Genomic DNA, 14392 nt, shown 5'->3' with positions numbered 1-14392 from the left:
AATAAATTAAAAAAATAGGATTCAGAATGTGTGTAGAGTATGAATCATAAGAGATGTTATTACAGATATTTATTGAACAGTTGAAGTAAAAAGTAGCAGTCCAAAATTGATGAAATGTAGTGGCTAAGAAATAAGTGGAATAAACACAACTGAAAAAAGAAGGGTAATGTCACGAAAAGGAGGAATTCAAATTCTTTTTCTCCTCTCCATTCCCCCTAGGAGAAACATTCAGCTCTGATGTTGGTGTTGGTTAATCAATTAGCCAACATTATCAAAACCCAATTAACAAATATTAATTCAAAATTTAAAGTTACAGAAACTTTTACTTTCAGTAGTTCTAAAGTTAACTGAACCTGAGGACACAGTATAATGTCCTTATAAAAAGTATTTAATTGTGATAACACTTTAGTATTTAATTAATGATTAAAGAAGGAAAGGAACTAAAGTTTACCAAAATGTTTTTTTTCCAAAGATATCTGTATCCATAGAATTACCTGGATGAAGATTTTTTATTTATTTTTATTTATTTTTGGCTGCACCTCACGGCTTGAGGTATCTTAGTTCCCTGGACAGGGTTTGAACCCAGGACACGGCAGTGAACGCGCTGAGTCCCAACCACTGGACCGCTAGGGAATTCCTCCGGATGAAGATTTTTTTTTTTTTTTAAACTATATTCGCTATCTTGTCCTCATTCAGAGTCATGGCTTTATTTTATTTGTCTGTTTTTTAAATTTTTTGTTCTTGGGGTCACGGCTTTAAATAGCACCTATACATGCTGATTCCTCTAAATTTCCAACCTAGACTTCTCCTGTGATGTCCCAGATTTGCATCTTGACATCTCCACCATTGCCTAGTAAGCACCCAGCAGGAACCACCTCACACAAAAGGGCCCACAACACAAAGGGGATGAGGAACCAAGCAGCAACCACCTCACACCAAAGGGCCCACATCACAAAGGAGATGAGGAACCCATTCCCTCCATGGTAACTACTCCTCTGATATTTTCTTTTTCTCAATAAATGGCAACTCCATGTTTCTAGTTTCTCAGGCCAAAAACCTTAGTCATTCTTATCTACTCTTTTTCTCTCACACTCTACCTCTGATCTGGCTTCTACCTTCAAAACATATCTTGACTCCAAATGTTACCGTCTCTGCTGCAGCCACCCGGGCTAAGCCACCATTGTTTCTTGTCTCAATTATGTAAATAGTCTTCTAACTCAGCTCAAAACCCTCCCATTTCAGAATAAAAGCCAGAGTTCTTATAATGGTCCACAAGTTTCTACATGATTTTCCCCCTCCTTGTTATCTCTTTGACCTCATCTACTACTCCCTGAACTCACTCTGCTTCAGCTACCACTTCCTGATTTTACCAAAATAAAGTCCAAAAAATTGTAACAATTTATTATATAAAAAAGATAGCTACTCTACTACAATTTGGTAAGATTTAATACTGTAATTCTTCACGTATTTTTAGAGTTAATGTCTTTTGAAAATCATGCTAAATAATGAAAATTATTGTATTCACACGTTTTAAGGTGTTTTGTTCAAACTGGAATATTTTTCTACATATTAACAGACGGTGACCTGGTTTGGGGATACTTTTACATTAAAGGGCCCACGACCTATGTATTTCTAACTAGTCACCATATTAAAAAGGTGTTGGACCAACTTTAAAACGTCAGTTCACTTATTTCAGCTGGGTACCTAAAAGGAACATATTAACAAAGTCGTTGAAATTCCCTCATTCCTAAAATGCGGCATAATTTAGGAGCTATATGGTAAAAATCCATTATATTTGTATATTTTTACAATGCAGACAGACCATCAAACTGCACGAACATATCCATGTAGATGTTCTCAGATTTAAGAACTATGCCTCATCTGTCCTAGGATGTGGTCTGTAGCCTCAGCATGAACATCATGTCTGACCGTAGGCAGCAAATAAATACTTCTCTAATTGAACCATAATCCCGAATCAAACTTGGCAGAGGTCAAGGAGAAAGGCAAAAACACTTGCGCAGTGATGCGATAAGGTCGTCCAATCAGAGTCGAGCTGGACTGGGATCTGCGGAAGTAAGGTAGTGCGCACGCGCGATGGGCTCGTCCGCAATTGGCAGAGCCGAGGCGGGAACCTTGAGCCGCTCTGTCGTTGAGGGAGCGCTGTCTCCTCCGGTTCCTCCTGGCTGGTGGCGCAGCGTCCTTCGGATCCTCTCTGGTGCGTCCCTGGAGGGGGAGGCTTGTGAGGCTGCGACAGCCTGTAGGCTTGTGTGGGACAAAGAGGGGAGAGGCGCCGGAGTAGGCCTCCGACGGAGGAGGGAAAGAAGGCGGCGGAGCGCCTGTGGCCGCCTCCTGCGGGTCTGGGAGCGCGGAGGGGTCTCAAGTGTGAGGGGCGCCTTCGCTGCTGGCCGTGGGGTGGCTGGTGGCGGAGGGCGCGCCGTGGGAGTGTGTTTGTGGTGGGGAGGCCGACGCGAGAGGCGACTCCGGACGGTGGTGCTTCCGCGCCCGCACTGCGGTCAGCCCGCTCGGCTTCTGTGGCGCTTGGGTTTCTTTCCCCAGGACTAATCTCCACTCTCCTGCACGGTATTAATTAATAGTAAGTAACGGAAGATTTTTGTAGGCCGGTTTAGCGGGGCCACAAAATCAAAGGAGCGATTTAAGCCACGAAGTGAAATAACTACTACCTAATGTAGTTAGAAGGCGAAAAGCAGAAACAGCAGGGGAGGTGCGTTGCTGGTTCTTGACTGTTTTATTTGCATTCTTGCGTCCTAGAGGTTTTTTTTTTTCATCCTAGAGGTTTGATGGTTGCACCCCATTCCCCCTTCAAAGCCAAACCGAATCCACAGATTCTGGTCATAATCCCCTTTGTCGAACTTCATCCTTTGCTATCCCCCCTCGCGGAAACTTTGTTATCTCTGCTCTTATAGGACCTTATGTATTAAACATCTAATAATGATTATCATAGATAGTAATATTACAGGTAACATTGAGTGCTTACTGTGTGTCAGACTTTGTACTTTAAGTATTTCATTTAATCCTCCCAACAATCTTATGAGTAATTATTGTTGTACCGCCTGTCATAGATGAGGAAAGGGAGACACAAAGAGGTTATGTAAACTGTGCAAGATCACATGCTTGGAAGTGTCAGTCCAGATTTATATTCAGGCATTTGCCTCCAAAACTGTATTCTTAATTATTACACAGTACAGTGTATTAAATTGCCAAGTACTGTAGGCCTTGTGATGTATCATCAGCCTGGATTTGCCATTTTACTTGGGAGAACAGAAGCAGTAGGTGTTAAGAGTGTAACAGATGTTGGAGCATCACAGTAGGGCTGCCAAATGGGCGTTATTTTTAGGGCCTGGGAAGAGGGCTCAAATAGCACTAATTTAAGAAGTAATAAGGATCCAGAAACATTTAGGGGGAAATATACTGATGTCTGCAGTTTACTTTGAAATGCATCAACAAGTTAAATGGCTTGATGGATGCCTAAGGTCACATATAAATGGCAGAGCTAGAAATCAAGCCAAGGCAGGCTGACTCCAGAGTGTTTTCTTAACCACTGCCCTGTGCTGCTTCTCACATGCCTGCATACTCAAATTCATTATTATTTTCTTTAGTTTACAGGTTAAATAAAGGGTTGAAAAATTAGACATTGTGTATTAGGTGTAGAAAAGTTTAAGGGTTTAAGGTAGTGATTCTTAGGATTGAGTGTTGAAAGAAGTTTTAGCAGCTAGTCTGTTCTCTTTATTTTATAAATGAGGAAGTTGATATACAGAGCATTTAAATAGCTTGCCCAAAGTTTCTAGTTACTGTATTTTTCTAGTGTTCCTCTTAAAAAGGTGTCAGTCTGCAGGCGGGTCTGACTAAATGTAGAGAATGGAACCTATTAAATTTCATGATGTGGACATCATGTTTTTTTAAAATTTTAATTAAGTAATTAATATATTTTTATTTTTGGCTGTTTTGGGTCTTTGTTGCTGCGCGTGTTGCTAGGCACGCGGGCTTCAGTAGTTGTGGCACGCAGACTCAGTAGTTGTGGCTCACGGGCTCTAGAGCACAGGCTCAGTAGTTGTGGTGCATGGGCTTATTTGCTCTGCAGCATGTGGGATCTTCCCGGACCAGGGCTTGAACCTGTGTACCCTGCATTGGCAGGCAGATTCTTAACCACTGCGCCACCAGGGAAGCCCTCTGGTCTGTATTTTAATTGAGGTTTCTGTTTATTAATTCTTATACCACTACTAATCCCTCAAACTATATAAAGCCTGGTTATTTATCGAATACTCATGTATGTCATCATTTTTAAGTTGCTGTAATTGGGAAATGTCTAACCATCAGTGATGGCGTGTCACAGCTTAATTGGCTGCAGTTCTTTTTTTTTTTTTTTGTAGAAAATTGGAAATATGTAGGAAAGAACTCAGAAGAAAATAAAAAATTACTGGTAATTCTAACATCTAGACATAGTCAGTGTTAATGTTGTGGCATGTGTTTTTCTAGTCTTTTAAAAATCTTTATAGATGTGTAATTTACAGTTTATAATTCAATGCGTATACTTAGATGAGTTTTGACAAACTTGTAATCATACTACAATCTGATGCAGGTTATCTCAGTCACCCCGAAAAGTTCCTCATGCCCCTTTGCTTTCTAGTCTTTTAAAAAGTACAAACACACATACTATTTTTTTTTTTTTATAAAATTGGAATGATGCTGAACATGTTTGGTAGCCATTTGTGAAATTAAATCTTATTATTTTTAGAGCACTTTTAGGTTTACAGCAAAGTTGAGGGGAAGGTGGAGATTTCCCATATATCCCTGCCTTCCCTCATTATCAGCATCCCTCACCAGAATGGTACATTTTTTACAGTTGACACACATAAGCACCCAAAGTCCATAGTTTACAATAGTATTCATTCTTGGCATTCTACATTCTGTGGATTTGGACAAATATATAATGACATGTATCCATCATTAGGGCATTATACAGAATATTTTCATTGCCTTAAAAAATTCTCTGCTCTGCCTTTGCATCCTGCCCCTCCCCTAACCCTTGGCAACCACTGATCTTTTTAATGTCTCCATAGTTTTGCCTCCATAGTTTTTCAGGATGTCACATTGTTGGAATCATACAGTATGTAGCCTTTTCAGATTGCTTCTTTCATTTAGTAATATACATTTTTGGTTCCTCCATGTCTTTTCATGGCTTGACAGCTTTTTTTTTTTTTAAAGTGTGGAATAACATTCCATGGTCTGGATACACCACAGTTTATTTATCCATTCACCTACTGAATGCTTGGTTGCTTTCAAGTTTGGCAATTACTATTCGTAATTGTAATTATAGTTGCTATAACTATTTGTATGCAAGTTTTTGTGTGGACATAAATTTTCAACTCTTTGTTGAAAGGAGTTATCTTATGTTAAAAGTATGTTCAGTTTTGCAAGAAAGTGCTAAAATGTGCTAAAATGTTTTCCAGAGTGGCTGCACCATTTTGCATTCCCACCAGCAATGAACAAAAATTCCTACTGCTCCACATCCTCACCAGCATTTGGTGTTGTCAGTGTTCTGGATTTTCTTCATTCTTGATGACGTATGATGTGGAGCATCTTTCCATGTACTTATTTGTTATCTGTATATCTTTTGTGATATGTCTTTTAAGGTCTTTGGCCCACTTTTTAACTGGGTTTTCTTATTGTTGAGTTTTAAGATTTCTTTGTACGTTTTGGATAATAGTCCTTTATCAGATGCACCTTTTGCAAATATTTTTTCCCAGTCTGTGGCTTGTCTTTTCATTCCCTTGACATTGCCTTTTTTCAGAGCAGAAGTTTTTAATTTTAATCAGGTCCAGATTATCAATTATCGTCTTTCATGGATTGTGCCTTTGGTGGTGTAGTTAAAAAGTCATCACCATACCCAAGGTCATCTGGCTTTTCTTCTATATTATCTTCTAGGAGTTCTATAGCTTTGCGTTTTACATGTAAGCCTCTGATTCATTTTAAGTTAATTTTTGTGAAGGGTGTAAAGTCTGTTTCTAGATTCATTTTCTTTGATGTGAATGTCCAGTTGTCTTAGCACCATTTGTGGAAGACACTATCTTTGCTCCATTGTATTGCCTTTGCTCCTTTGTCAAAGACTGTCTTTATGTGGGTCTATTTCTGGCTCTCTATTCTATTCTGTTGATTCATTTGTCTATTTCACCAATACCACACTGTCTTGATTACTGTAGCTATATGTTAAGTCTTAAAGTCAGGTATTATCAGTTCTCTTTGTTCTCTTCTTTCCATATTGTGTTGGCTATTCTGGGTCATTTGCCTCTCCATATAAACTTTAGAATCAGTGTTTTGATATCCACAAAATAAATTGCTGGGATTTTAGTTGGGATGGTATTAATCTATAAAGTTGAGAAGAACTGACATCTTAACAATATTTAGTCTTTCTATCCATGAACATGGAATCTCTCCATTTATTTAGTTCTTTGATTTCACTCAGCAGAGTTTTATAGTTTTTCCCCACATAGATCTTATACATGTTTTGTTAGATTACACTTAAGTGTTTCATTTTTATGGGGTGCTGATGTAAATGGTATTGTGTTTTTAATTTCAAATTCCACTTATTCATTGCTGGTATGTTGGAAGACAATTGACTTTTGGGTATTAACCTGGTATCTTGCAGCCTTGCTAAAATTGCTTTCTATAGCCATTTTTTATTTGATATATAAAAAACATTTCACATCATTAAACATTCTTTTATTTTTTTAAATTTAAGGACTTATTTTTATTACTAACTTGGAAATATTTTTGATACCCGTTTTTATTATTTTTTAAATATTTATTTATTTGGTTGCACTGGGTCTTAGTTGCGGCAGGTGGGCTCCTTAGTTGTGGCATGCAAACTCTTAGTTGCGGCATGATGTGGGATCTGGTTCCCTGACCATTGATCGAACCTGGGCCCCCTGCATTGGGACCGCAGAGTCTTATCCACTGCGCCACCAGGGAAGTCCCTAAACATTCTTTTAAAATGTGATTTTTTTCCCCATTAATGGCTGTAGAATTATTTATATAACAAATACTGAATGCCTTCTTGTGTTGGTACTGGCAATATAGTGATGAATGGAATGTAAGACTTCATGCCTGATTCAGGAGTTTACAGCTTGGGTGAATTAATAGGTAGTTTCATTACAGTGTGAAAAGTGCTTGGGTAGTGCACACGTAGGAAGGGTCTCTAATCCAGTCTTTGAGCAGAGATGAAGAGGGCTCATAGTTAAGAGTCCTAAAGGATAAATTGGAATCAATCAGGCAAAGGAAAATGCTAAAGGCATTCCCAACACTGTATAGGGGAAAGTTTGTTCAAAGGCCTAGAGGAAAAGAGAACATGGCTTGCTTGGGAAACTGCAGTACGACTCACCACTTTAGTGGTGTATGAAGAGAGTGTGTTCCATTTTGTGGATGTGATGTAACTTATTTGTCTAGTACCTTGTTATGGATATTCAAATTTCCTTTTTTTTCTCTTACTATAAGTAATATTGGCATGATTACCCTTATACATAATTCTTTGAGTATATCTTTGGTAATTCCTTAGAGTAAATTCCCAGAAGTGGAATTTCTGGATTAAACAAATAATTTTGGTAGCCATGTACATCCTTGTTGATGCCATATCTTGTGTAGTGTTTTGTGAGATTACTTTGAATAAGAGTGCTTACTGCCGTCCATTGCAGAAGCATGATGTGTGCATGTAATGTTCTTGGCTTTTATCTGTCTCACCTGTCCTGTCCTGGTGGAAATAATATTGAGCAAAAGTTTGGAAACCTGGTTCTAGTCTCTTGATTTATATATTTAAAATATCCCATGGTTTTAAAAGGAAATTGAACTGTAAATGTGTTCTTTTAATTGCCAGGATTTTATTCATTCATTCAAAAATATTCTTTAGTGATTATAATGTATCTGGCTTTGTGGTCGAAGCTGCTTACAGAGTGGTGAAGAAAACAAGAATGATTGCTACCCTCATGCAGTTTATGGATTAATGGAATAGAAAAAAAGCAACATGTTGGATGTATGTCTGTGAATAATTATGTTTCTTTTGAAACTACTATGTAAATTGAGTTTAAGGCTATAGAATCATTATCTAATCTATAGTTTTATCAAAACTGATACAATATATGCTCAGGTTTACACCAGGTAATTTAAATCTTAAATATTTTCAGAAGCCTTTTATGATGGAAAATAAAATGTTACCAGCTGTTGAATTTGTTTCCTAAGGCTTTTTACAGGTTTATTCTCTTATATTTTTTAAGATGTCATGATTGTAGTGATGATATATACTTGGAGGTGATTCTAATCTGACTTATGACTAGATCATTTTTGTTTTGGGTATTTTTCAGGTTAATACTGCTGAATATGAGACGATCGGCAGCACCAAGTCAGTTGCAAGGGAATCCCTTCAAAAAGCCAAAATTTATACCGCCAGCAAGAAGTAATCCAAGTCCTAATGAAGAGGTTACAAAGCTGAATTCAGATATAAAATTATCTGAGGTAAAAAGACAAAACAAAACAGTAAAGGAAGTATAATCTAGAGAAGCATGTATTTTTTAAAAAGTGCCATTTAAACAGGTAGTAATACTTAATGCCTATAGGAATTTTCGGTATCTCTGATAAATTCTTCTAAAAACCTTAGAAATAATGACTAAATATATATATTTTAAAGGAACGACATAAAATAAACTTGGGTTAGGTCTGTAAAATAAACTTTTCTTAACAGTGATAAATACCTCTGCAAGGGAAGGGGTGGAGATTCTTGTTAAAAAAAAAGTTGTTCTGATCAGTGTTCTTTTTAAAGGTAACACATAAATAAGTGAAAACTTTAAGGCAACTTAAAGAGAAAACATATAAATAATGCTTTATATCAGTGTTCTGGACACTTCCTTTCATTTATGCTTGTAAAAAGTAAGTGCTCGAAACAGTCTTTTTTTTTAAACAAATCTACATTATTTATTTATTTGTTTATTTATTTGGTTGCGTCAGGTCCTAGTTGCGGCACGCGGGATCTTCTTTGTGGCCTGTGGGGTTCTTTTGCTGCGGCAAGCGGGCGTCTCTCTAGTTGTGGCATGAGGGCTCCAGGGTGCGCAGGCCCAGTAGTTGCAGCATGTGGGATCCCAGTTCCCCAACCAGGGATCGAACCCACACCCCCTGCATTGGAAGGCGGACTCCCAGCCACTGGACCACCAGGGAAGTCCCGAAGCAGTCTTTTTTGTTTTTTAGTTTTATTAATTTTTATAAATTTATTTGTTTATTTTTGACTGCGTTGGGTCTTCGTTGCTGCGCGCGGGCTTTCTCTAGTTGCGGCGAGCAGGGACTACTGTTCATTGTGGTGTGCAGTCTTCTCATTGCGGTGGCTTCTTGTTGCGGAGCGTAGGCTCTAGCCACACAGGCTTCAGTAGTTGTGGCTCGTGGGCTCTAGAGTGCAGGCTCAGTAGTTGTGGCACACGGGCTTAGTTGCTCCACGGCATGTGGGATCTTCCCAGACCAGGGATCAAACCCGCGTCCTCTGCACTGGTAGGTGGATTCTTAACCACTGTGCCACCAGGGAAGCCCCCGAAACAGTCTTAATATATATTCTTTACTACTAATATGAAGGATTGTTTTAGTCTTAGGTATATAGAAGTTATATAAAGGTTATATAGAGCATATATAAAATGGGCAGTCCACACTTCTGCTACTCTACAGTTCTCTGATTCATTTATGTTATGGAGATTAAAGTCTACTAATATTTCTTCTATTTTTTTTATTATGGTAAGATATGTATAACATAAAATTTGCCATTTTACCATTTTTAAGCATGCAGGTAGGTGGCATTAATTTCGTTAACACTGTTGTGCAAAAATCACCACTGTCTGTGTTCAAAACTTTTTCATTACTCTAAACAGAAACTTTGTAACCATTAGGGAATAATTCCCTGCTCTCCCTTCCGGTCATCACTATTCTACTTTCTGTCTCCATGGATTTGATTACCCTAGGTACCTCATATAAATGGAATCATAAATATTTGCCCTGTTGTCTCTGGCTTATTTCATTTAGCCTGACGTTTTCAGGATCATTCATGTTGTAGCAGGTATCAGAACATCAGTGCTTTGTATGGTTAAGTAGTATTCAGTTGTATATGTATATACTGTATTTTGTTTATTCACTCATTTATTGATAGATACTTGAGTTGTTTCCACTTTTTGGCTATTATGAATAATGCTGATGTGAACACTGGCATACAAGTTTCTGTTTGGGTACCTGTTTTCAGTTCTCTTGTGTATATACTTAGGAGTGGAATTGCTAGATCATATGGTGATTCTGTGTTTATTTTTTGAGGAACTACCAAATTGTTTCCATAGCTACTGAACCATTTTACATTCCCACCAGCCATGTATGAGGGTTCCAGTTTCTCCACATCCTCAGCAACACTGGTTATTTTCTGTTTTCATTGCTGTTGTTTTTTTTGTTTTGTTTTGATTATGGCCATTCTTGTTGGTGTGAAGTGGCATTTCATTGTGGTCTTGATTTGCATTTTCCTAATGACTAGTAATGCTGAGCGTCTTTTCGTGTGCTTATTGACCATTTGCTTATCTTCTTTGGAGAAATATCTGTTCAAGTCCTTGGCTTTTAACTGGTGTTTTGTCTTTTTGTTGTTGAAAACATCTATTGATTTTTGACTCTGTTTTTTGACCTGCATCTGTTTGTTTTATCCTACACTCCTTTAGAATTCTGGCCACAATATAAGGAGAAAACTATGTAAGCATAGTTTTTAATTTTAAATAAGGTTTCTTTTTGTACAAGCAGCTTTATTTAAATACAATTCACATACCTGTAGTCTACCTACTACAATTCAGTTGTCTTTAGTATGTTCAGAGTTGTGCAATGCTCACCAAAAGAACATTTTTATCATTCCAGAAAGAGACCTCATACACATCAGCCCATCAAAATCCCCCAGCCCTTAGCAACCACTAATCTACTTTCTGTTTCTATATATTTACCTATTATGAACATTTCATATAAATGAAATCACACATGTGGCCTTTTGTGACTCACTTTTTTCAGTTAGCGTAGTGTTTTTCAAAAGGCTCATCTACATTGTAGCATGTATCAGTAATTCATTTCTTTTTATTGCTGAATGTATTAGTTTTCTATTGCTGCTGTAACGGATTACCGGAAATTTAGTGACTTAATACAATGCAAATGTGGGACTTCCCTGGTGATCCAGTGGTTAAGATTCTGCCTTCCAATGCAAGAGACGTGGATTCGATCCCTGGTCAGAGAACTAAGATCCCACATGCTTCAGGGCAACTAAGCTCACACACCACAACTACACAACTACTGAGTCCGCGCTCTCTTGAACCCACGCACCACAACTAGAGAGAAGCCCACGCGCTGCAACGAAGAGCCTGTGCACTACAACGAAAGATTCCATGTGCTGCAACTAAGAACCGATGCAGCCAAATAAATAAATATTTTAAAAAAAAGGAAAATAATGCAAATGTATTATCTTACAGATCTGTAGGTCAGAAGCCCAACGTGGGTCTCACTGGGCTAAGATCAAGGTGTTGGCAGGGTTGCATTTATTTCTGGAGGTTTTAAGAATGTTTCCTGGGCTTCCCTGGTGGTGCAGTGGTTGAGAGTCTGCCTGCCGATGCAGGTGACATAGGTTCGTGCCCCGGTCCGGGAAGATCCCACATGCCGCGGAGCGGCTGGGCCTGTGAGCCATGGCTGCTGAGCCTGCCCGTCCAGAGCCTGTGCTCCGCAAGAGGAGAGGCCACAACAGTGAAAGGCCCACGTACCGCAAAAAAAAAAAGAATGTTTCCTTTGCCTTTTCTAGATTCTACAGACCACCTACATTCCTTTGCTCATGGTCTCCTTCCTACGTTTTCAAAATTGGTAATGGCGGTTTGAGTTCTTATATTGCCATCTTTTTGGTTCTCTGAAACTGGAACTCATTTGGTTAGATTGGGCCTGCCTGGATAATTCAGGACAATCTCTCTATTTCAAGGTCCTTAACCTTAATTGCACCTGCAAAGAGTCTTCTGCCACATAAGGTAACATATCCACAGGTTCTGGGAATTAGGGTGTAGACACCTTCGGGAGGCATTATTCTGCTTGCCACACTGAATAATATTTCATTTTATTAATATACCGTATTTTATTTTTCCATCTGTCGGTTGATGGGTGTTTGGTTTGTTTCCATTTTTAAAATTTTTTAGGTATTATGAATAATGCTGATGAATATTAGTGTATAAATTGTTGTGTAGACGTATGTTTTTTTTGTTTCTGTTTTTGTTGTTTTTGCGGTATGCGGGCCTCTCACTGTTGTGGCCTCTCCCGTCGCGGAGCACAGGCTCCGGACGCGCAGGCCCAGCGGCCACGGCTCACAGGCCCAGCCGCTCCGCAGCATGTGGGATCCTCCTGGACCGGGGCATGAACCTGTGTCCCCTGCATCGGCAGGCGGACTCTCAACCACTGCGCCACCGGGGAAGCCCTGTCCTTTTTTTAAGTTGGATTATTTGCTTTTTATTATAGAGTTGTAAGGGTTCTTTGTATATTCTAAACATAGGTCGCTTATCAGATACATGATTTGCAAATATTTTCACCCATTCTGTTTTTGCCTTTCACTTTCTTGATGATTTTATTTGTAGCACAAAATTTCTGTTACTCTAGGAGGTGGGTCAAAAAAGATCTTGCTGTGATTTATGTCAAAGAGTGTTTTTCCTTGTTTTCGTCTAAAAGTTTTATAGTGCCTGGTCTTACATTTAGGTATTTAATCCATTTTGAGTTTATTTTTGTTTATGGTGTTAGGTAGTGTTCTAATTTCATTCTTTTACATGTAGCTGTCCAGTTTTCCCAGCACCACTTATTGAAGAGGCTGTCTTTTCTCCATTGTAGGTTCTTGCCTCCTTTGTCGTAAATTAGGTGCCCATATGTACCTGGGTTTATCTCTGGGCATTCTGTCCTGTACCATTGATCTATATTTCTGTTTTTGTGCCAGTACCATACTGACTTGATTACTGTAGCTTTGTGGTGTAGTTTGAAGTTGGGGAGCCTGATTCCTCCAACTCCGTTTTTCTTTCTCAAGATTGCTTTGGCTATTTGGGGTCTTTTGTGTTTCCATACAAATTGTAAGATTTTTTGTTCTAATTCTGTGAAGAATGCCATTGGTAGTTTGATAGGAATTGCACTGAATCTGTAGCTTGCTTTGGGTAGGATAGTCATTTTCACAATATTGATTCTTCCAATCAAAGAACATGGTATATTTCTCCACCTGTTTATGTAATCTTTGAGTTCTTTTCATCCGTGTTTTATAGTTTTCTGAGTACAAGTCTTTCACCTCCTTAGGGAGGTTTATTCCTAGGAATTTTATTCTTTTTGTTGCAGTGGTAAATGGGATTGTTTCCTTAATTTCTTTTTCTGATTTTTTGTTGTTGGTGTATAGGAATGCCAGAGATTTCTGTGCATTAATTTTGTATCCTGCAACCTTACCAAATTCATTGATTAGTTCTAGTAGTTTTCTGGTCGCATCTTTAGGATTTTCTATGTATGGTGTCATGTCATCTGCAAACAGTGACAGTTTCACTTTTTCCTTTCCAATTTGGATTCCTTGTATTTCTTTTTCTTCTTAGATTGCTGTGGCTAGGACTTCCAAACTATGTTGAATAATAGTGACGAGAGTGAACATACTGTTCTTCTTCCTGATCTGAGAGGAAATGCTTTCAGTTTTTCACCATTGAGAATGATGTTAGCTGTGGGTTTGTTGCATATGGGCTTTATTATGTTGAGGTATGTTCCCTCTATGCCCACTTTCTGGAGAGTTTTTATCATACATGGGTGTTGAATTTTGTCAAATGCTTTTTCTGCATGTATTGAGATGATCATATGGTTTTTATTCTTCAGTTTGTTAATGTGGTGTGTCACATTGATTGATTTACGTATATTGAAGAATCTTTGCATCCCTGGGATAAATCCCACTTGATCATGGTGTATGATCCTTTTAATGTGCTGTTGGATTCTGTTTGCTAGTATTTTGTTCAGGATTTTTGCATCTATGTTCATCAGTGATATTGGCCTGTAGTTTTCTTTTTTTGTGGCGTCTTTGCCTGGTTTTGGTATCAGGGTGATGGTGGCTTCGTAAAATGAATTTGGGAGTTTCTCCCTCTGCAGTTTTTTGGAAGAGTTTGAGGAGGATCGGTGTTAGCTCTTCTCTAAACGTTTGATAGAATTTGCCTGTGACGCCATCTGGTCTTAGACTTCTGTTTGTTGGAAGATTTTTAATCACAGTTTCAATTTCATTACTTGTGATGGGTCTGTTTATATTTTCTAATTTTTCTTGGTTCAGTCTTGGAAAATTGTACCTTTCCAAGAATTTGTCCATTTC

At 38.4% G+C, this 14392-nt stretch overlaps 1 protein-coding gene across 4 annotated transcripts in view; it reads left to right on the top strand.

The window, feature by feature from the left end:
- Positions 1–2104: 2104 nt before the first annotated feature.
- The window catches only part of RAD54B (RAD54 homolog B), a 94991-nt gene continuing 82703 nt past the window's right edge, over positions 2105–14392 (top strand). For all 4 annotated transcript variants that reach the window (XM_060287166.2, XM_060287167.1, XM_060287168.1 and 1 more), the window contains exons 1-2: positions 2105–2215; positions 8370–8520. In XM_060287166.2, coding sequence (XP_060143149.1) covers positions 8386–8520 — 135 coding nt within the window. In that variant the 5' untranslated portion in view covers positions 2105–2215; positions 8370–8385. The remainder of the gene's footprint in view (positions 2216–8369; positions 8521–14392) is intronic.

Source organism: Globicephala melas, chromosome 17 (genome assembly GCF_963455315.2).
Source record: "Globicephala melas chromosome 17, mGloMel1.2, whole genome shotgun sequence".
NCBI classification, from domain to species: domain Eukaryota; kingdom Metazoa; phylum Chordata; class Mammalia; order Artiodactyla; family Delphinidae; genus Globicephala; species Globicephala melas.
This window is presented reverse-complemented; position numbering and strand designations above follow the sequence as displayed.